General features: G+C 42.6%; 2 protein-coding genes and 1 long non-coding RNA gene across 9 annotated transcripts; 2 read left to right on the top strand and 1 right to left on the bottom strand.

Moving 5' to 3' along the window:
• The first annotated feature begins 2,404 nt into the window (after nucleotides 1–2,404).
• On the top strand, nucleotides 2,405–5,195 carry si:ch211-222l21.1 (uncharacterized). Its single transcript, XM_014166317.3, has 5 exons — nucleotides 2,405–2,645; nucleotides 3,419–3,499; nucleotides 3,883–3,955; nucleotides 4,078–4,160; nucleotides 4,293–5,195. The coding sequence occupies exons 1-5, from the start codon at nucleotides 2,595–2,597 to the stop codon at nucleotides 4,359–4,361; spliced, it is 357 nt and encodes a 118-aa protein (XP_014021792.1). The 5' UTR covers nucleotides 2,405–2,594; the 3' UTR covers nucleotides 4,362–5,195.
• A 926-nt stretch (nucleotides 5,196–6,121) lies between these two features.
• Nucleotides 6,122–17,233, bottom strand: slc45a1 (solute carrier family 45 member 1). Of its 7 annotated transcripts, XM_014166316.3 has the most exons (10): nucleotides 17,134–17,233; nucleotides 11,058–11,525; nucleotides 10,795–10,887; nucleotides 10,466–10,690; nucleotides 9,354–10,249; nucleotides 9,108–9,261; nucleotides 8,766–8,942; nucleotides 8,380–8,585; nucleotides 7,935–8,160; nucleotides 6,123–7,060 (listed from the first exon to the last, which is right to left on the bottom strand). In XM_014166316.3, exons 2-10 carry the CDS (start codon nucleotides 11,491–11,493, stop codon nucleotides 7,035–7,037), a joined length of 2,439 nt encoding a protein of 812 aa, XP_014021791.2. In that variant the 5' UTR covers nucleotides 11,494–11,525; nucleotides 17,134–17,233; the 3' UTR covers nucleotides 6,123–7,034. The 7 variants fall into 7 exon arrangements, with proteins under 7 accessions (XP_014021786.2, XP_014021789.2, XP_014021784.2 ...); XM_014166311.2 differs by having other exon boundaries at nucleotides 6,122–8,160; nucleotides 11,058–11,535; nucleotides 17,134–17,221; XM_014166314.3 differs by having other exon boundaries at nucleotides 6,122–8,160; nucleotides 11,058–11,480; nucleotides 17,134–17,217.
• A 94-nt stretch (nucleotides 17,234–17,327) lies between these two features.
• Nucleotides 17,328–18,667, top strand: LOC106582830 (uncharacterized). Its single transcript, XR_001323389.3, has 4 exons — nucleotides 17,328–17,474; nucleotides 17,652–17,830; nucleotides 17,929–18,044; nucleotides 18,138–18,667. It is a non-coding gene; the product is annotated as an uncharacterized LOC106582830 (long non-coding RNA).
• The last annotated feature ends 992 nt before the right edge of the window (nucleotides 18,668–19,659 follow it).

The following is a 19,659-nucleotide window of genomic DNA, read 5'->3' as shown; positions in this document are numbered from 1 at the left end:
TTTATTTCTTTACTTACCTATTGTTCACCTAATACCTTTTTCTGTACTATTGGTTAGAGCCTGTAAGTAAGCATTTCACTATATATATATATATATATATATATATATATATATATAACAGGTATACTACACCTGTTGTATTTGGCGCACGTGACAAATAAACTTTGATTTGATTTAATCACCTTGAGCTCAGTTAAGCGTGTTCAGTGGGATGGCTCTGGGCACGTGATGTGCCATATGTAGCTCCCTGAGGTTTAAACTGTGAGATGAGTGAGAAACGGAGCAGAAGGGCTCACCTTAAATTACCCAGGAGAGAGGAATCAGGTGTGATCTGTGATATGCAGTACCACTTTCTAATACTCTGGAGCAGGTGCTCACCCCACCCTCTTGGTGGGGGACAAATGAAAAGTCTAATTTCATAATAGTAAGAATAATGAAAACGCTTCTTAATACCATGATACTAATGAATAACATGTATCATATCAGAGGCAAAACTGGAGTTATCGTATTTGAGCATTGACTGTATGTCTGAGTCTGGGTAGAGGAGATTGACAAGATAATATTCCACAGTGAGTGAGTCTGCATTATACTGGAACAGATGCTCAGTGTAGCTCCATTTGCAATACAATAGCCCCCACACAACATGCTAAATGAAACGGTGGCCATAAACAAAAGACTCCAAAGTGGCTTGGCGTGGTGTGTGTGGTGCCTGCATCTATGTGTAAGTGTGTGTGTGTGTGTGTGTGTGTGTGGGAGTGCGCGTGCAGATACACAGGCAGACAGCAAAATACAACATGTGATGCTCCTGCCCGGACCTTAGACCAAATGATGGCTGTGTGAGGGCTTACCAATGCCACACTCAATTATCTAATTATATTTATAAAAGCATCCAGGTGTTATAAGGAATAGACTTTAAATGTATGTACAGTATGAACCACAAAACGATGAGAGACATACTGTACAATCATGGCCATGGGACACAATCTACATTGGACATGTCATCAAATCTGTGAAGGAAATACTTAGGCCTACTTGATCTTTTTTTCAATTACTTCTGAGGCTTTGGTAGCGTTAAGTGAGAGAAGTGGCCAACTGTCCATACAAGTGCAGTAATACAATGTGCTGTGCAAAGTTTCTCCAGATTCACAAAAAAAGGAGACCACGCTACTCTCCTCCCCTCACACCCCATTCTCCATCCTGCCGTCATTGTCTGCCAGACTCAAATCAGACAGCCACACCTTAATTGCTGACCCTACGACCAAAGCCATTGTTCTGCACGTGGACTTTCCTGCTGGTCATCTATTAACATTTGAACATCTTGGCCATGTTCTGTTATAATCTCCACCCGGCACAGCCAGAAGAGGACTGGCCACCCCTCATAGCCTGGTTCCTCTCTAGGTTTCTTCCTAGGTTCTGGCCTTTCTAGGGAGTTTTTCCTAGCCACCGTGCTGCTACACCTGAATTGCTTGCTGTTTGGGGTTTTAGGCTGGGTTTCTGTACAACACTTTAAGATATCAGCTAACGTAAGAAGGGCTTTATAAATGCATTTGACTAGACATGCTGCTTGTTTCCCAATCATTACTCTGGCCCAAGAATTGCAATGGTTTACATTCACATGGATCACCATTCGTTCTTTACAGTTCAGATATTTCATATTACACAGACAGTCACAGACACAGTGAATAAGTGTAGGTAGCTTACTGGCTGTGTGCTTGTAATAGGCTTATGTAGGCTAGCTATTGTATTCAAATACAAAAGCCTCCTTCTCATTTTTTTTTTCATACGAGGGACTTTGTTCCTGACCTTCATGTTTAAAATAGAGAAGTCTAACTGAGGCAAGAGGTGTGGTTTAGTTAGCAAATGGTTTCACATCATATCATCTTTGTGCTGTAATTTGATACTTAGGCACTGAAGACAAAGGGATAAGCGGCTCTACCAGGGCTTTACACATGCTTCTAGATGGACGAAATCAAGGACAACTTGTTTTGAATACAAATATGTCCAAATCAAGACAAAAAAAAACTACAATTGGCAACAGCATTAATGATTAAAAAAATATTGTTGTTTTTGAATGTAGGGAATGCTTGCAGTCACACAAAGAAAGGGACTGCATTCATCAAAGCGCACTTCAAGCACGTTCTTAGAATAGACTATTGCTTACATTAAACACCATTAAAATGTCAAATGTAATTCATGAGAGACGATAACAATGTTAATATCCCTAAGATACTTTCAATTTAAATCCTTTAACGTTATCACATGAACACTTTCTTTATGCTTTACATCAGAGTGCACGCTTTACATTTTCAACCAATTAGGAGAAGGACAGCTGGGAGGAGCTTGATAATCGGGATCAAATTCGGGAGATTGACAACAATCTGTCCAATAAGAACCGTTTAAGCATGTTAGTTACTTTAGATGGTCCAATTACGTTTTAGATCTACCGTCTCCATTCTAACTAATGGACTACAGTTGTAGCTGGTGTTCATAACTCTCTCCTCAGCGTGTCATTGAGACAGGGCTATATCACTGCCATAAATATCAAACAAAGTATTTATTTCGGAAGTATATTATACCCTTAAATTAAACTAGCTATGGCTGATACCGCAGTGGAGACGACCACAACCACCGAGATTTCAGCAAAGGTGAGTTTGATTAATTTGACTAGCTAACAACTTTACTCTTCAGCTAAGCCTGCATGAACACCAGCTAGCTAACTTCAGCTGTAATAGCAAACTACAGTAGCCAACCGTGTAATAATAACCAAGTAGCTAGCTAACATTAATGTTAGTCACTGTCAATGGCTGAAAAATAGTATGTATTTCTCAAACATTTAGTTAGCTATTTAACTAGTTTCAATAACTTCGCTAGCTCCATCAGTAGTACTACATTGATTACTGCATTGTTTTGATTTAGCGAGAAAGCAATTTCACTGTACTTCTGCACATGACATTTAACTTCAACTATTGGCGACTTGGCCTGTGACTAACTTTGCTAGCCAACTAGTTTTGACGTTCAACTTGCTACAGTAGCCACATTGCAAATGTAAGTTATTACTAAGTTAGTAAACGTTAGCTTAAAAAAAGCACCTCAATTTGAATGCGCTCGAGCTACACGGTTGAGCGATGGCGGGAAGTGATAACGTTAATCTTTCGCGGTGCGAGAGGAGTGTGCATGCTTATCTTTCTTGTAGGGAACGGCGATGCAAGTTCCCGATGCCTTCCGTTGTGTGCACTTTCGGCAGTCGTCGGGCATGCGCCTCTAGTAAATACTGGAGATGTGTAGAAAGGTTACAACAATTTTAACAATCTTAAGTTAAAGATGACTACGTTGACTTTGGCGACTGAGTATATGGCCACATCGTGGTGGACATGCTTCAATTGTGTCAGTGAGCTAATCTAGAATAACATATTTTCAGGAGCTCAAAGAGAAGAAAGAGGTTGCCGAGGAGGTGGTGGAGAAGGAGAACGGCAGTGGGGACGCACCTGGCAAGGAAACAGTGAGTTGATGCCGAAGTTTATTTCCTTGGGAGCCTCATGGCCTTTTGTCTTGGCGCCATCATCATACAGGTGTCTCCAGACTCAGCCCCATCTACCCCACCCCCACTCCCACTCACTACTCTTTGTTTAGTTTGTGAAATGGCACAAATGTTCCTTAAGACACGTGTTGGACCTCATTGCATTCCCTTTCCTTATTCTCGGGGAATTAAGTATGAACTGCAACATGTGCCCTGATTTAAAGCTGAAGCGTGTTGGCTGTAACTCTTCGGTTAACTTTTTCAGAATACTTTTCTGAAAGAAATTCCTTGTCACTCATGCATACAATTTACCCACATTTATGTGAAATATTAAAGTTTGTCATTCTTTGGTTCCTTCCCTCCAGCACACAAATGGTGCAGAGGAGAAGACAAATGGTGCAATTCATTCTGAAGTAACGCCAGAGGTTGAAGAGGATGGTAAATTCATGCTCCTCTTTGGACTAACAGCTGGATAAAAAAAAAAAACATGTTTAATGGTTATTTGATACGTGAGGTGCTTGAAGCCCATGTTTTTGCTTCATGTATGAATGTGATTGCAGGAGAGGGAGAGGATGCAGCTGAAGATGCAGAAGAAGCTGCTGCTGAGGTTGACCACCCTGTGAAGCGCCCAGCTGAGGAGGAGGTACAGTTTTGTCCGATTTTAAACCCGTCAATATACAATAGTCTCACAGTAAAAGTAGAGCCATCTTTATTACTGTTTTAAATCTGGCCACTAAGTTCTCTCCTCACTTGAAAATGTTTATTTTGCCCTCAGGAACAAGTGGAAACAAAAAAACAGAAAACAGAAAACGATGATTCAAAGGAAGCTGAAGTGGAGGCCTAGAACGCTCAGTCTGTACTCTTCCGCTGCTCTGTCTACATGCCGTTGTCAACTTCACCTTGTAGAGCTTGTGCTTTATGTATGTTTTACAGATTTTGTTTGCCCCCAAGATATTACATTGCACTGGAGTCCTTAAACATAGCGGCCTCCTCCCTTATAAGATGTTATTTATTGGTTTCCTTACGCAAAAAAAAAAACTTGTGCAAATAGGATCCATGCTGTTTTATCAGTATGTTAGTTTGTGTCTGTATGAGTTAAGCACATTCTCTACTTTTTTACTGCTGACCAGTTGATTCAGAGGCAGGCAGCTGCACCCTTCTCCACATTTTCAAGGTGACCTCGGACTCACCAAAGACCAAAGATAAGTTTTAAGCAGGGGCTAATGGACTATTGTTAGCATTATTAGTTCAGGCTTTTTTAATACCTTTTGTTTAGTGCTGCTGCTAGTAGTTAATTCTTTGTCTGGCTGATCTGTTAACACAAAAATGGCACAAATAAAAGAACACCTCCGTGATAAAAGATAGCTTGATCCTGTTTAGGGGTCTGGCTTCTGCAATGTTAATTACCCCCTCTTAATTCTTAAGGCTTTGGTCATATGTTTTGTATGCATTTTAAAACAAGTTTGTACCCAAGATACTGTTTTTCTGTTTAATTTTCAGTTATTTTGTCTGGTTGACTCAAATTGTCTACAATGGTCTTTATCAGAACAACATTCCCAACCTAGTGTTCTTTCTCTTCTAGTGCAGTTAAATTTCATGATTGCTATTTGGTTGCTTCGGCCACTGCTTTGTATATTCTGGTTGTTGATGATTAAATAAATCAGTCTTGTCTTTTTAACCATGGTGTTTTGGTTTTGCATACGCTGTTAAATGTGCTGGATATTTCACCTCTGTTTAAAGGGCAATTCTGCCACTTTTCAACCTATTATTCATGATCTCCAGTGCCATACTAGTGTCTACATATCTGTAAACGGTACGTTTCTATGGTTTGCGGTTAAGAAGAAGGGTCCTAAAAAACGCTTTGTGACATCACAGGGTAGAATTCAAAGTGAACAATTAAAATGTCAAACCCTGATGAGTTTCTAGCCATAGAGGATATTTTCTTGTTCCCCACGTCACTACGATTCTCAGGGTTTTAAAAATCATTGGTATAACTATCGGGTTGAATTTAACTTTTTTCATCAAAACAGAAATGGGCTGTTAGACACTGGTATTGTGCTGGAGATAATGAAAAAAGGTTAGTGGTGGAAGTGCCATTTAAGATGCTTTACTGTTAACACCAAATTACAATTGTGACTAACACACGTTAACAATGAAATAAGGTATGCTTTCAGTTAACAGTCCTAGCCATGTAAAGGACCTGTTGTCAGTTGACTTAATATAGCATAAGACTGAATATGGATGGGAGTAATTCCCAAGATGATTTTGTAACTGGGAAAGAGGTGATTCTTGTCATCTGGATTTTGAGATTTTTTTCTCCATAGAACTACACTGTACATGTCAATCAATTTAAGTCCTGACGTGTTGCAGTTTACAGACCCATCTAGTGGTGTAAATTGGTATTTTAGGTTTGATTTTTGAGAATTGTTTTTATTTGATAGAAACTACATGTGGATAGAGGTTTTCTGGTAATGACCAGTTATGAAGATTACATATCTTAATGCGAAATACATAATAGCTGTAAATCTAATACCAATATTTGCAAAGGGGACACTTGTGCATAATTATCTGCATAGAGTAGATTTCTAAGATGTGTGAAGTTCTATGATAGTGAGTTTAATAAAAAAGGACAATAGCCCCAAAAGTTAAAATTATAATTTTAATTTAACTCAACCCTGAAGTAGCCGTTACAGTAATACAGTTAATATTGGAATTAAGGATGAAGAACATCAGAAAACACTATTGTAAAATACTAGAAATGTTATTTTGTTGAATTGAAGAAAGTTGCAACAGCATGATGATCCATACAGTTGCCGTTTTCTCAAAAGAAACCAGTCAGAATCATGACATCATCATGGCACGTTTCCAGTCTGTTATGGAGGCTTCAGTGGTAGACCCTGATCAACATTCCGCTGAAGCATCAGCTCTAGATGACTCATGACAGTGGGGTGTTTCATGGTGGTGGGCATTCTAGTGAAACTCACAAATCAAGCTGAACACAGGCATGAGTTATTGTTAATTCATTCAACAACAACAAAAAAATGCCTGGAAACAGTCTCGGTGTCAATTAAGTGATGTTCAAGGCAAGCAAGTTTTTTTAGCCTGTCATAGATTCTCAATTAAAAAGTAATTATGATTTCACCAATGTTTTATAATTGGCTGATTGATGAACATGGAAGATGAAATGTTATTTCAGCTGTTTATAATCGAATGAATTGAGTGAATAAATGCAGCGTGTGATGAGACTGGATAACTAACCCAAACGTGAGAGGGTCACTCCAGTGAGCCAGTTTGGGTCGTGTGGTGAAACAAGCCTAAACCCTAACTAAAGCATGCGCCTTAGCGGTGAAAATAAGCACTTGCTGTTGGCAAATATGAACCCAAAAGTCTTCCCTCTCAAAGTTGTCCAGCTCCATCTTAAGCATAGTTCACAAGCATCTTCCTGAATTCTTTCTTGCCACCAAAACAACAGATTTGTTGTTCTTCTTTTTTGTTCGGTTTCCGATGGAATGCCGAATCACACCCCAGTTTCAACTTCTCTTCCTGGTAATGACAAGAATCACTGTCATTACAACAGTCACGCCAGGAGCAAGGTGACAGGACAGAGTGACGTCCATGGCTTAGTAAAGGGTCCACCTCTGTGTGTATGTTTGTAAACGCATTAGTGAGTGTCAAGTCAAAATGGTAATAAATAATGACCATAATAATCTGAGTGCCTTGTGTGAAACCTCAGAGGCACAGTTTGGCTCTTTATTGTTCACATAGTACAAACTGTACATTGAGTGAGAGGGGTCCTATGGCTTGCATGTGTGTGTAAATGCACTGTAGATATGCTACTGTGCTTACATGAATTCAGGGCTTCAAGCAAAAGGTCATTGGTGACACATTCAGACAGTCCCTAAGCCTGCCTACAGTGGGATGATAGTGTGCTGACTCAGAGAAACAGGCAGGTAGACATTCCCTCGGACATCAGACCAAAACAGAAGATGCAGGGCATTGAGGCTACAGCGCATGCATATATTAGGCGAGGCCAAAAACAATTAACCCCTTCAAAGATAGTTTTAATTTATTTCTGATGTCCTGGGGAATAGGGGCTGTAGGGCCGTAAGTATTTAGGCACGCACAAAATTAACATAAGTTGCGCTTTTTAGTGGAAATTATGGGAGAGAAATACGTGGACACTATAACACACTGACACCGCAGAACGGTGGCCAATGTCTGCCTGTCGGTCTAAGCTCTAAGAGGAGCTATGCTGAGTAGTGCGAGAGAGTACAGTACTGTATGTGCTTTGCAGAGAGACAGAGTGTGTAGGCTATATGCATTGTGACAGAAGGCTGCAGTGTGAGAGAAGGGGGGGGGGGGGGGGGGGTCTAAATGTGCACCAGTAGTGGCTGGGTCTCACTTTCGGAAGGCTCACCCTCAGGGGGGGGCAGGTGGTACACCACGCAGAGGGAGGAGTACAGACAGCCCACGAATGACATCGCGCTAGAAAAGTACATCACTCCCTGGGCCCCGCCCACCAGCGAGGTCAGAGGTCCCATCGCCACGGAGACTATGATCTGAGCTAGGAAGTACTGGCAGCTGAGCAGAGAGATGTCCACCCCCATCCCTCTCCTGGTCCCTTCCCCTGACGAGCCACAGAACTACAAAAACGGAGAGAGACGGCACATGCATGATTGATACTGTGAACACTTTTTCAACCAACACATTTTTACAAATAAATCTATAAAGACACAGTACTGTGCTATATCAAAACACTTGACCAATACTGTATAAAATACTTTCACAAAAACACAATTCAGAACATTATATGTTCACATTTATGTGTTGTATTCAGTGTATTCCCATTCATATTCACTAACCTGTGGGCTCTGGTAGTATTCACACAGCAGAGAGTAAGGCAGTGTACACAGAGATGAGAAGAGCACCCCGTAGGTGACACAGAGAGACAGCACCACATAGAGGTTGGTGGAGAGTGTAGCAAGGCCCGTGCCAAGGCCAAACGCCAGGTAGGCAAAGAAATAGAGAGAGCGGAGGGAAAAACGCTCCTCCAGCTTCTCCAGTATGGCTATGAATAGAAACAAGAGGAGAGGAAGATAACAGAAGGGAAAAACCTGTAAAACAACTATATCTGATACAGAATCGAAATGATGGATGTTGTGTGAGGTGTGTGTGCTATTTCTGTGTTTTTATGAGTGTACTGATGTGTGTGTGTGTGTGTGTGTGTGTGTGTGTGCGCAGGACTCACCTGAGTAAAAGGCAGCACTGAATGCATAGATGCACATGCCCCAGCAGCCCATGCTGACGCCAGCATTGTAGCGTTGGTAGGCCTCAGAGTCATGGGGTGCTCTGGGGTCTCCCTCAAACACTACCTCCCCCATGAAGTCAGTGTAGAACAGCAGCATGCCCTCAAAGGACAGCCAACCTATAGGATCAAGACAGGGTGACAGATGGCTCATATTTACATAGACATACTCACACAGCTTCCACTGGAGTACAGATCGGCTGCGGTGACATCATCACTGGTCATTTTAACCTCAGTAGGCGTACAGACAATAAAACACAAGCACACGAGTGACATGACTCTCACCCAAGAAATGGTTAGTGCATAGGCTGCGCAGTGACGGAGGCATCCTGTAGATGGCGATACACAGTAGCCTCATTGACATCTGTGAATCTGCTGTCTCCACATTTTCACTCAGGTCACTCTCATAGCGCACTCCATTCAGAAGAATGTTTGCCACCTTTATTACAGGAGGAAGAAGAATCAGATACATTAATTCTCTCAACATGATGATTTGTTAAACTAATCAGAGGAATTAAACTCCAGGCTGACCTGCTGACTGAAGGTCACCGTTCTTCTGCGGCCATTTTCCAGCCCTTCACTCTGGATCACCATTGGCTCCTCGACAAGCGCAAGGCTCTGAGGGCGCTTCAGGATACCAGCGGACGAACCTCGATGGGACCCTGCCTCCATCTGAGCCTCCCCAGCCTGAGCCCCTGCCCCGGCCTGGGATCCTGCCCCAGCCAGGGCCACTGTCCCAGCCACGGTTAGAGCTACAGCCACAGTTAGTGCTCCAGCCTGGGCTACTGCTCCAGACTGTGACCCAGTTCCAGGCTGAGATCCCTGGAGAGGTGGGGTGTCCCCTGGAGGCAGTGGTCGGGCTGCAGTGTCCTGGTCAAGGGGCTGTGGAGATGGCTGTCCTGTGTAGCAGTCGATAAGCACACTGTCTATATAGGAGGTTCCCAGGGATGAGGCGAACTCATTGATGCCAGTGAGAGAGTTATCCCGACTGATAAAGCTGCCATATTTAGGAGTAAGGGGGCTGAGGGGGGAGATGGGGCTGGTGAGGCCGGCACACAGGCGTGCGTTGGCACTACAGGAGTGTGCCATGGGGTTAGGGTTTGAGGGGCAGGGTTCAGAGAACTGGTAGCTATAAAGCCTCTCCTCTGCCTCTTCCTCCTCCAATCCCAGGCTTGCCCCTGGAGGGATGGGTGGGGAGGGGGGCAGAGGGAGGCTGGGGCTCTTTAGAGAGTTTTTAGAGTTCTTCTGAGGCTGCGTCTTTGGCAGGGGCCGCTCGGGGATGCTGTTGAGGGTCATGCACGTGGCGATGACCAACGTGACACTGGTGAACATGTAGATGACTCGAAGTTGACCTCCCATTGACCTCCCAAACTCAGTGTGGTCCCAGTTAATTCCACCCACGATGTACCCGAATCCACCACCCAGTCCTGCATAGAGCGTGTGGGACATAATCATCATAGAACTGGTCATCATATCAGTGACATTGATTATGCTGTTACATCTTAGACTTATTATATATGTTATGTTCAACTCTACATTGTCAGAAGTGTTTTACATGTACATTTTACTGTCTCACCTACCAGTGGTGAGTGTTATAGCGTTCCCTGACTGAACAGTAGTTAGTGCATACAGTGCTCTCTAACCTGCCAGCAGTGCGTGAATATTGAGGCCACGGTCCTGGTCCTCTGGCAGGCACACGTCCATCATGTAGGCATGGCTGGGATTATCTGCCGAGTCCGCACAGAAGTCCATCAGAACCACTCCACAAATAGTCAGTATGATGCCCCACTTGTGATTGGTTGCTGTGTCTGCCACCGCAGCTCCAATGTCTCGCCCATTCAGCACCATTGTCAAACCAAGCAGAGCTCCTACAAAGTTAAAACAGAGAACTTCAGGACTACAATATTAGTTAAAAACAGGAACAGAGTTTCACCAGAGGAGGGAGAGCCTTGCAAGACAGAATATTCCTTACCAATAGCCAAGGCTAAAATAAACGGTCTCCTACGGCCAAAGCGGGATGTACAACGATCACTCCAAGCTCCTAGGAGAGGCTGGACAAGGAATCCTTAAAACCATGAGGAGAAATTAGAAGGATTTAGGGGCACTCAATGGGCAATGCTGATGGGAACAGCAATATAATCTAACTCTACTATTCAAAGCACAGTTATGTATTATCTTTATCTAATCAAACAGGACTTTCTGCATCTACTTCATCTCTCCCTGCCACTTCATTACCCAATATCGGACTGATGAACCACACCAGGCTGTAGAACTCCTCGGGCAGACCCATCTGTAGCAGGACAGGGGTGACATAGGCTGTCTCCATGGCATAGCTGAACTCAATGCCAAACAGGACACAGCCGTTGAAGAGCAGCTCAGGGAAGGTGCGACGAGGGGGCATCTCACTGAGGTCCAGCTGATCTAGGGGGCAGGGGGTGTTGGGCGGGGGCGGCGGGGACGGTCTGATCAGCTTCCGCCGCTTCGGGTGTCTCTGGAAGTTGTTGGCACGGTGACTCAGGAGGCGTGTGGTAGACGATGGGAAGCTGACGGTCTTGGGCATGGAGCTCCTCCAGAGGACATCATTTGTGGCACCCAATGACCTCTCTGATGACCTCCCTCCTGGGCTGGCCAACAGGGGGTCACTGGGGGTGCCCATTCCTGGAGATGACATCACTCTGCTGGGCCCAGTTTACGCTGGACACACTAGGAGATTCTCATTCATAGATCAAAATGCAACCACATTAAAGTTTAAAAGATAAATATACCATTTTATGAGGAGGACGACTATACTGTAGGAGGCATATCAATAACAGAATTGCAGTAATTACATCCATAAAGTATTAATAGCTTTGGCAAGCTACTTTTAGAGGACACTCAAGGTAACATCTGCTCATATGGCTAGTACTGTAAAACAGGAGAGGAATACCTAGACACCAAGGTAACCGGCGGTAAGGCCACTGCCAGCCTATGATGGCACTATGCTCCTCATGGGCAAGACGCACTGCAACAAATGTGCATGTTGATGGTGATGTGCGCAAAACCCATGTGCTCTAGTACAGCAGTGTGGTATGCGGCATCGTCTCTCACCGTGGCTTTTTCCGTTTACATTTTTCATGGGTGTTTTTTGCCCACGTAACAAGCTAATCGGATGCGTCGGGGATATAAAAGGCCATTGGCACAAATCGTCTGAAATAAATGTTTTAACATGCAAGGCTACACATTATTTATTTGTGAAACACACGTCTTTAAACATTAAAAACATGCCAAGCATGTGACTACGGCTTGATAGGTCTGGTTTGTCATAATTTGTTTTCCAATTGTCATCGACGTTATGCTCCTTGACTTGAAAACATTTTTGTTCTCGAGTCAAGGTGAAGATTATACAATGGAATTAACACATGGTTTTCGACAGGGCAAAGCGTGCAAACTGAAACATTAAAGAAATTACCTTGTCACCGTTTCTCTGTCATTTATTTCAGTGTTCTCTGTTGGTAAACAAGTCAATCATATTTATGATTTAGAATATTTACGTTGGATGAGAGAAATATGTTTTTTTTCTTCCTTAGATGCAGTCATCTCCCTTCTTCATTCTCCCGTCTTTACTCTCCGTCCCTTTTCCTTCCCCCGCTCTTCCCTCTTGCTCTCCCTTCCCGTCCCTCACCCGTGACGTCACCCCTCCTGTTCCCTGCGCTTGGTAGACCTGCAGCCTCAGCACCAATACATATTAAGTTAGCGTCATCCACATTTAAAGGCCCAGTGCAGTCAAAAACATGACTGCCTGTGTTTTATATACATTTCCACACTATGAGGTTGGAAGAATGGCACTGGAGGGGATGGCCGCCGTTTTATGGGCTCCTAACCAATTGTGCTATTTTTTGTGTTTTTTTCGCATTGTTTGTAGCTTATTTTGTACATCATGTTTATGCTACCATCTCATGACCAAAAAGAGCAATTACTCACCTCGAACTGGACAAATAATTTTTCTTTAATGAGTCTGACCCAAAGGATATAATGTTACTCCCGGACAAGGGCCAAATCCTCATCATTCGTATGAAGAAAATTTGTAAATAGAGGGGTCTCAGATCAGGGTGCCTTGTGAGAATTTGTCAGTGAGTGGGTAACCCGCTTCTACCATGCATTCTATTGGCCAATGTGCAATCACTGGAGAATAAACTGGATGAGCTCAGTTCGAGACTATCCTACCAATGCGACATTAAAAACTGTAATATCTTGTTTCACAGAGTCGTTGCTGAACGACAACACGGCTAATATACAGTTGTCTGGGTTTTCCGTGCATCGGCAAGACAGAACAGCTACGTCCGGTAAGACGAGGGGGGGGGGGGGGGGGGGTATATTTGTCAATAACAGCTGGTGCGCAATGTTTAATATTTAGGTAGTCTCGAGGTATTGCTTGCCTGAGGTAGAGTACCTCATGATAAACTGTAGACCACACAATCTACTAAGTGTTTTTAATAGCTGTCTATTTACCACCACAAACCGACGCTGGCACAAAGACCGCACTCAACAAGCTGTTTAAGGCCATAAGCAAACAAGAAAATGCTCATCCAGAAGCAGTGCTCCTAGTGGCCGGGGACTTTAATGCAGGCAAACTTAAATCCATTTTACCTAATTTCTACCAGCATGTCACATGTGCAACCAGAGGAGAAAAAAACCCCTCTAGACCACCTTTACTCCACACACAGAGATGCGTACAAAGCTATCCTTCACCCACCATTTGGCAAATCTGACCATAATTCTATCCTCCTGATTCCTGTGACTCACTCAATACGGAAGCGGTTAGATGACGCGGATGCTACGCTACAGGACTGTTTTGCTAGCACAGACTGGAATATGTGCCAAGATTCATCCAATGGCATTGAGGAACAGTGGTGTAAAGTTCTTAAGTAGTACTTTAAAGTATTTTTACTTATTTTATTATCTGTACTTTACTATTTATATTTTTGGCAACTTTTACTAAACTACATTCCTAAAGAAAATAAGGCACTTTCTACTCCATACATTTTCCCTGACACCCAAAAGTACTCGTTACATTTTGACAGGAAAATGGTCCAATTCACACACTTATCAAGAGAACATCCCTGGTCATCCCTACTGCCTCTGATCTGGCAGACTCACTATAAACAAATGCTTCGTTTGTAAATTAGTGTTGGAGTGTGCCCCTGGATATCCCTCAATAAAAATTGTGCTCTCTGGTTTGCTTAATATAAAGGGAAGTTGAAATGATTTATACTTTTACTACTTAAGTACATTTTAGCAATTCCATTTACTTTGATACTTAAGTATATTTAAAACCAAATACGTAGACTTTAACTCAAGTAGTATTTTACTGGGTGACTTTCACTTGAGTCATTTTCTATTAAGGCATCTTTACTTTTACTCCAGTATGACTATTGAGTACTTTTTTTCCACCACTGTTGGAGTATTTTTTTTATTTTACCAGAACAACAGATTTTTACCTTGTCAGCTCAGGGATTCCATCTTGCAACCTTCCGGTTACTAGTCCAACGCTCTAACCACTAGGCTACCTGCCACCCCTTGAGGAGTATTTGCATTGCCCCCCCCATCCCACCCCTTTGTTTTTACACTGCTGCTACTCGCCATTTATTATCTATACATAGTCACTTTACCCCTACCTACACTACCGTTCAAAAGTTGTGTCACTTAGAAATGTCCTTGTTTTTAAAGAAAACCTTTTTTTTGTCCATTAAAATAACATCAAATTGATCAGAAATACAGTGTAGACATTGTTAATGTTGTAAATGACTATTGTAGCTGGAAACGGCTGATTTTTAATGGAATATCTACATAGGCGTACAGAGACCCATTATCAGCAACCATCACTCCTGTGTTCCAATGGCACGTTGTGTTAGCTAATCCAAGTTTATCATTTTAAAAAGGCTAATTGATCATTAGAAAAGCCTTTTGCAATTATGTTAGCACAGCTTTAAACTGTTGTCCTAATTAAAGAAGTAATAAAGCTGGCCTTCTTTAGACTAGTTGAGTATATGGAGCATCAGCATTTGTGTGTTCAATTACAGGCTCAAAATGGCCAGAAACAAAGAACTTTCTTCTGAAACTCGTCAGTCTATTCTTGTTCTGAGAAATTAAGGCTATTCCATGCGAGAAATTGCCAAGAAACTGAAGATCTCGTACAACGCTGTGTACTACGCCCTTCACAGAACAGCACAAACTGGCTCAAACCAGAATTGAAAGGAGTGGGAGGTCCCGGTGCACAACTGAGCAAGAGGACAAGTACATTAGTGTCTAGTTTGAGAAACAGACACCTCACAAGTCCTCAACTGGCAGCTTCATTAAATAGTACCCGCAAAACCCCAGTTGAGGTGTTTTGCTGGCAAGTCGAGTTCATAGTTTTGTCCTTCACGCTCATACCATTCCCAGCAAAATTATTGCTTGAGAAATTTCTATTTTCTAAAAAGTTATTTATGTTATTTTTTTTGTACCATTTCAATTGAAAACAATAGCAGTAAGGTACTTAGCTGCTACCCAGAAATAATTTGATATTGAGATAAAAACAGCTGCATTGGACCTTTAAAATTATTGCCAACAACACTAACTAATAGTTAAAAGCAGTATGGATATGTTGACCATTTACCATACAAATTAGCCTGGGCTTAGACTACCAAGACAAATATCTGCATTTGGTTTTTGTGCTGTCCAGACAGTTTTAGCCCAATACGCAATGGAGTTTCATAGAAATGCTCTCTGGTAGAAGTACAGTAGCCTAGTAGTTTTATTTTCATAAACCATAATGAGCAGCATGAAAGCTGATGCCAATACTGTGTCTTCTGTTAATCTTTGATCTCACCAACATTTCATAATATAACACTTGCCACACCTTTGTTAACTTATGCAACTTGTAAACCCCAGCCACTATCGAAGCATGAGGTCTGATAACACTGGCCTCAGAGAGAGTTTCTATCTACAAGCCATCAGACTGCTGAACACTTGAACTGGACTGACAACCTGCTCTCATTCTCTGCAAATTAGCACACATGCACTCAACTCACACTACCACACACTACATCCACATCCACATCCACACACACCAGACTCTTATTGAGTACCACAGTATGAGTCATAATACCCATAAAACCTAGCAGTAAAACCCAGAAATGGTTACAATCGTTTTTCCACCATTCATTTTTCCATAGGGGATTTTAGAACGACTGCATTTAAGATCTGTGTTTCGTGTAGGCTTACCCTGGCGTGATGTTTTGACAACCGTGCAAATCTCTCTCGGGCAAGGTAACTTTTAACAATACATTTGCCTGTAATTACCCCCCCCCCCCCAAAAAAAATAAAAAAATAAAAATCGAACGCTAATTAGTCGCTAATGTGGCTATCATACAGAACTACACATCCTGTCCCAAGCTTTGATGTAATCACTCAAGGTGCAGGGTGGGAAAAAAACTCCACATTTCTCCATGCAAACTCTCATCGACAAGTTTAAAGTAACCTAACAAGTAATTGATAGCCTTTGTTTCTTGTGTAAATAATTGATAGGAATACAGCTATTAAATATCACCTGGTGGGCTAGCAAGTTAGGTACCTTGGTTGGCTAGTTGGCTACATTAGCTAATGTTGCACCATATCTCACCATGGTGTAGTCGGACTTTCACAATAGGCATATTCGATAGGCTAGTTAGCGCTAACATGCTATGTTAAATATTCCTGCCCTGGTGGACTAGCTAGTATGTCACCACCTGTGGTGTCTGGGGAAAAGTCTGACTACACAAATGAGCTAAATGTAACTACCTAGCTAAACTTTACCTAAATATTCCTGCCCTGGTGGGCTAACATTAGTTAGCATGTTACCACATGGAAAAAAGTTTGACTACACAAACGGTGAGCAAACGTTAACTGGCTAACTCACAAAGGACTTGTGGGCTTACTGTTTTCCCATTCAAAACAAATACTTTTGTTCCAAGAGTGCATCTCTTGTACATGACTAATCTGTGTGAAGTCAGTTATGCATGTCAGCAGGGATGGAAATTAGGCTAGTACTTTTCAGACTGGAATAGGAGACAATGTGCCAAATTAGCCTGACACAGCAGTGAAATTTTGCATTTCCAAACATCGCATGCCACAGATTTAGGACCTGAATGTTACCGGGGCTGGAAGAAATTGTAGTCTGCTGACCAGTACATCTCAGTCTCTTTCAGAGGATCCCCTATCACGGTTGGTCCTTCTCAGTGACTTCATGGTTAAGGGTTGTAACTCTCCTCTTTAGAATCAGAAGTACAGCCATATAACTAATTGCAATACTTACCCTAGAGTGTCCTGATCTAGTTGAGCATTCCAAATCATTTCTCCATCCCAGCAGAAATGTCCAATCCACATAGTTGTCACGTCTACTCCAGCTCCTCCTCTCTGGTGCTCGTTGTCGCCAGTTGTCTCATCATTACGTACACCTGCCATCATCGTTACGCGCACCTGCGCCTCATGACACTCACATGGACTCCATCACCTTCTTGATTACCCCCCCTATATCTGTCATTCCTTTTGGTTTATCCTCCTGCAACAGGTGTTATTGACTCGGTTTCTGTTTCATGGCTGTGCTTGGTTCTTGTTTCGGATGATGTTTGCGTTATTATTCAATTTGCACTCCTGGTACTTGCTTCCCGACTCCCACCGTACATATTACAATAATAGGATTTTAGATGTGCAGATAGGCCCAGTCTATAGTTACTATAGTCCAGTCTGTGGGTTATGGTAATTTAATATAGATGTTACCATTTTAGGAATCAACATAGCTAGCTAGTAAAAGTTACTTTTTTTGTCTTTCAGCTGGGCGGCCCGGAAACCCAGCGACAACACTGGGGTCTGCAGCTGCCATTTTCTGGTGGGAGAGAGCGATGGCCCTGTAGTTACCAAACAAGGTATCTCATCCATCAAGGCAGAAGAGGAAGATCTAGACTCTTGATTGAGAAACAAGAACAATGAGGCATGGGAATTTGGTTGTTGAGGTGGGTTTGTGTTATGATAAGCAGTGTTTTCTGTATAGATAGATGGTGATACAGCATTGTAAAATACCTACCACTGACTGACTTTCTTTGTTTCCCAGTCCAACAGGAGTACATCCCTCAGACCATCCAGTGCATGGACATCCTTTGCCAGTGTGATCTGAGCATGAACGTCCAGTTGTGGAGACTACAGTATATCGCGCCTGTGGACGGACAGGTCAGTAACTCATCAAATATGATACAATATTGTGTAAAACATTGAATTTGTAGATGCATCAAATTTTACTTTCTATCTTTTTTTTTTTTTAAGACATGAAGCGTGACATGCAGAACATCAGGCTCACCCCACAAGAAGCAGTGAATGATCAACACCACTCTCAGCAAGGATCTGCAGGAAGTGATGTAGTTTCTCTCTCTCTCTGGGGATAAGACATTTAAACATCACAGATCAAAATTTCTACTGTGCCCATGTTAAAATGCAATGTAAATTGTGTTGTACTGAATGAAACTGAGGAGATGCACTCAGACCAGCCTTTGTGATTAAACTTATGTTAACTATATTACTTCAGTTGGCTGCTTTGAGCGCAACCTCAATGTAACACAATCTATTCTATGTGCCTGTTTGTGTATGTTCTTTATTGTTCACTTGTTTTTCAACCATGTCAACTACATGCAGGGTTGCACATTTTGGGGAATATTTAGAGGTGGAAACTTTCCATGGGAAGTAATGGAAGTATATTGGAATTAATATGAATACCATTTAAATGTTTGTTTTTTGCATTGGATATATTCATCATATGGAGACAAACATAAACCTGATCATAAGTAGACAATTGCAAATGTGGGGTTACAAAATAAACTTTAATTAAATTAGTTGACTCTTCACATGGGATGATTTCACTGAACAACAAAAGGGAATATTGACTGATTTTTTTCCCCCCGCCCCAAATTATCCATCGCATCTCCCCAAAAAATGTTTTCAACATACATTTGTAAAATGATAGTCTAGAAACTAAAGCTTTGGTTGTCTTCCTCTCAGGCTTCCATGTCTTCTCCCTGGACCTCCTCAATGTCCAGCTCTTGAACATCAGACTGTGAGGCCTCATCTTCACTGTCACTTTCCAACCTTGTTGAGGATGGCTCAAAAAGCCTCAAATTTGCCCAGATGACCAATTTTTCACCCCTTGTATTGGTCAACCTGTCGCGTGCTTTGGTGTGTGTTCCCAAACAAGGACCAGTTGTGCTCTGAGGTGGCTGATGTTGGTTGGATTTGGAGGATGATGGAGGCAACAGGAGAAAGAGGCTCAGATCCACAAAATCCCTCCCACCAGTTGACTGATCAGATATGTTGGCACGACTGCCATATTGCATCTCCATCTCAAAGCCCTTGCTTGGAAGTGTACTTCGCCAGACTGCCAAGTTTCTTGCTCTCATCCAGGCCAAGGTGGTGAGACACAGTAGTGATGACACCATAGGCCTTGTTGATCTCTGCACCAGACAGGATGCTCTTGCCAGCAATACTTGGGGTCCAACATGTATGCTGTGACGTGCATGGGCTTCAGGCAGAAGGCTTCTTGATGTATGTCAGAAATGCAGTTTCCTCTGCTTGGAGCAACAGTGAAGTGGGCAGGCCAGTACGGATTTCTTCTTACACCTGCAAGCAGCGTCTGAACAGACGCTGCTTGCAGGATGGCATTGTCTCCCTCAAGCTGTGCAATGGCTACTGCTATAGGTTTCAGGCTGCTTACCACTCTCTTCCAAAATGCATCAACCAGGAGGATCCTCTTGATGGGGCTGTCCATATCGGCAGACTTACTTGGCCATTTCTTGGC

The sequence above is a fragment of the Salmo salar genome, chromosome 22 (assembly GCF_965601325.2).
Source record: "Salmo salar chromosome 22, fSalSal1, whole genome shotgun sequence".
In the NCBI taxonomy this organism is placed as follows: domain Eukaryota; kingdom Metazoa; phylum Chordata; class Actinopteri; order Salmoniformes; family Salmonidae; genus Salmo; species Salmo salar.
This window is presented reverse-complemented; position numbering and strand designations above follow the sequence as displayed.

What these genes read in the sequence shown, in the direction of transcription:
- slc45a1 (XM_014166307.3), bottom strand. Translation starts at nt 11,493, where the DNA reads ATGTCATCTCCAGGAATGGGCACCCCCAGTGACCCCCTGTTGGCCAGC. An exon ending in GTTCATCAGTCCGATATTGG is followed by an intron (nt 10,888 to 11,057) that starts GTAATGAAGTGG and finishes CATGGTTTTAAG; the next exon opens with GATTCCTTGTCCAGCCTCTC. An exon ending in CGGTGACCTTCAGTCAGCAG is followed by an intron (nt 9,262 to 9,353) that starts GTCAGCCTGGAG and finishes CCTGTAATAAAG; the next exon opens with GTGGCAAACATTCTTCTGAA.
- si:ch211-222l21.1 (XM_014166317.3), top strand. Translation starts at nt 2,595, where the DNA reads ATGGCTGATACCGCAGTGGAGACGACCACAACCACCGAGATTTCAGCA. An exon ending in ACGCACCTGGCAAGGAAACA is followed by an intron (nt 3,500 to 3,882) that starts GTGAGTTGATGC and finishes CCTTCCCTCCAG; the next exon opens with CACACAAATGGTGCAGAGGA. An exon ending in AGCGCCCAGCTGAGGAGGAG is followed by an intron (nt 4,161 to 4,292) that starts GTACAGTTTTGT and finishes TTTTGCCCTCAG; the next exon opens with GAACAAGTGGAAACAAAAAA.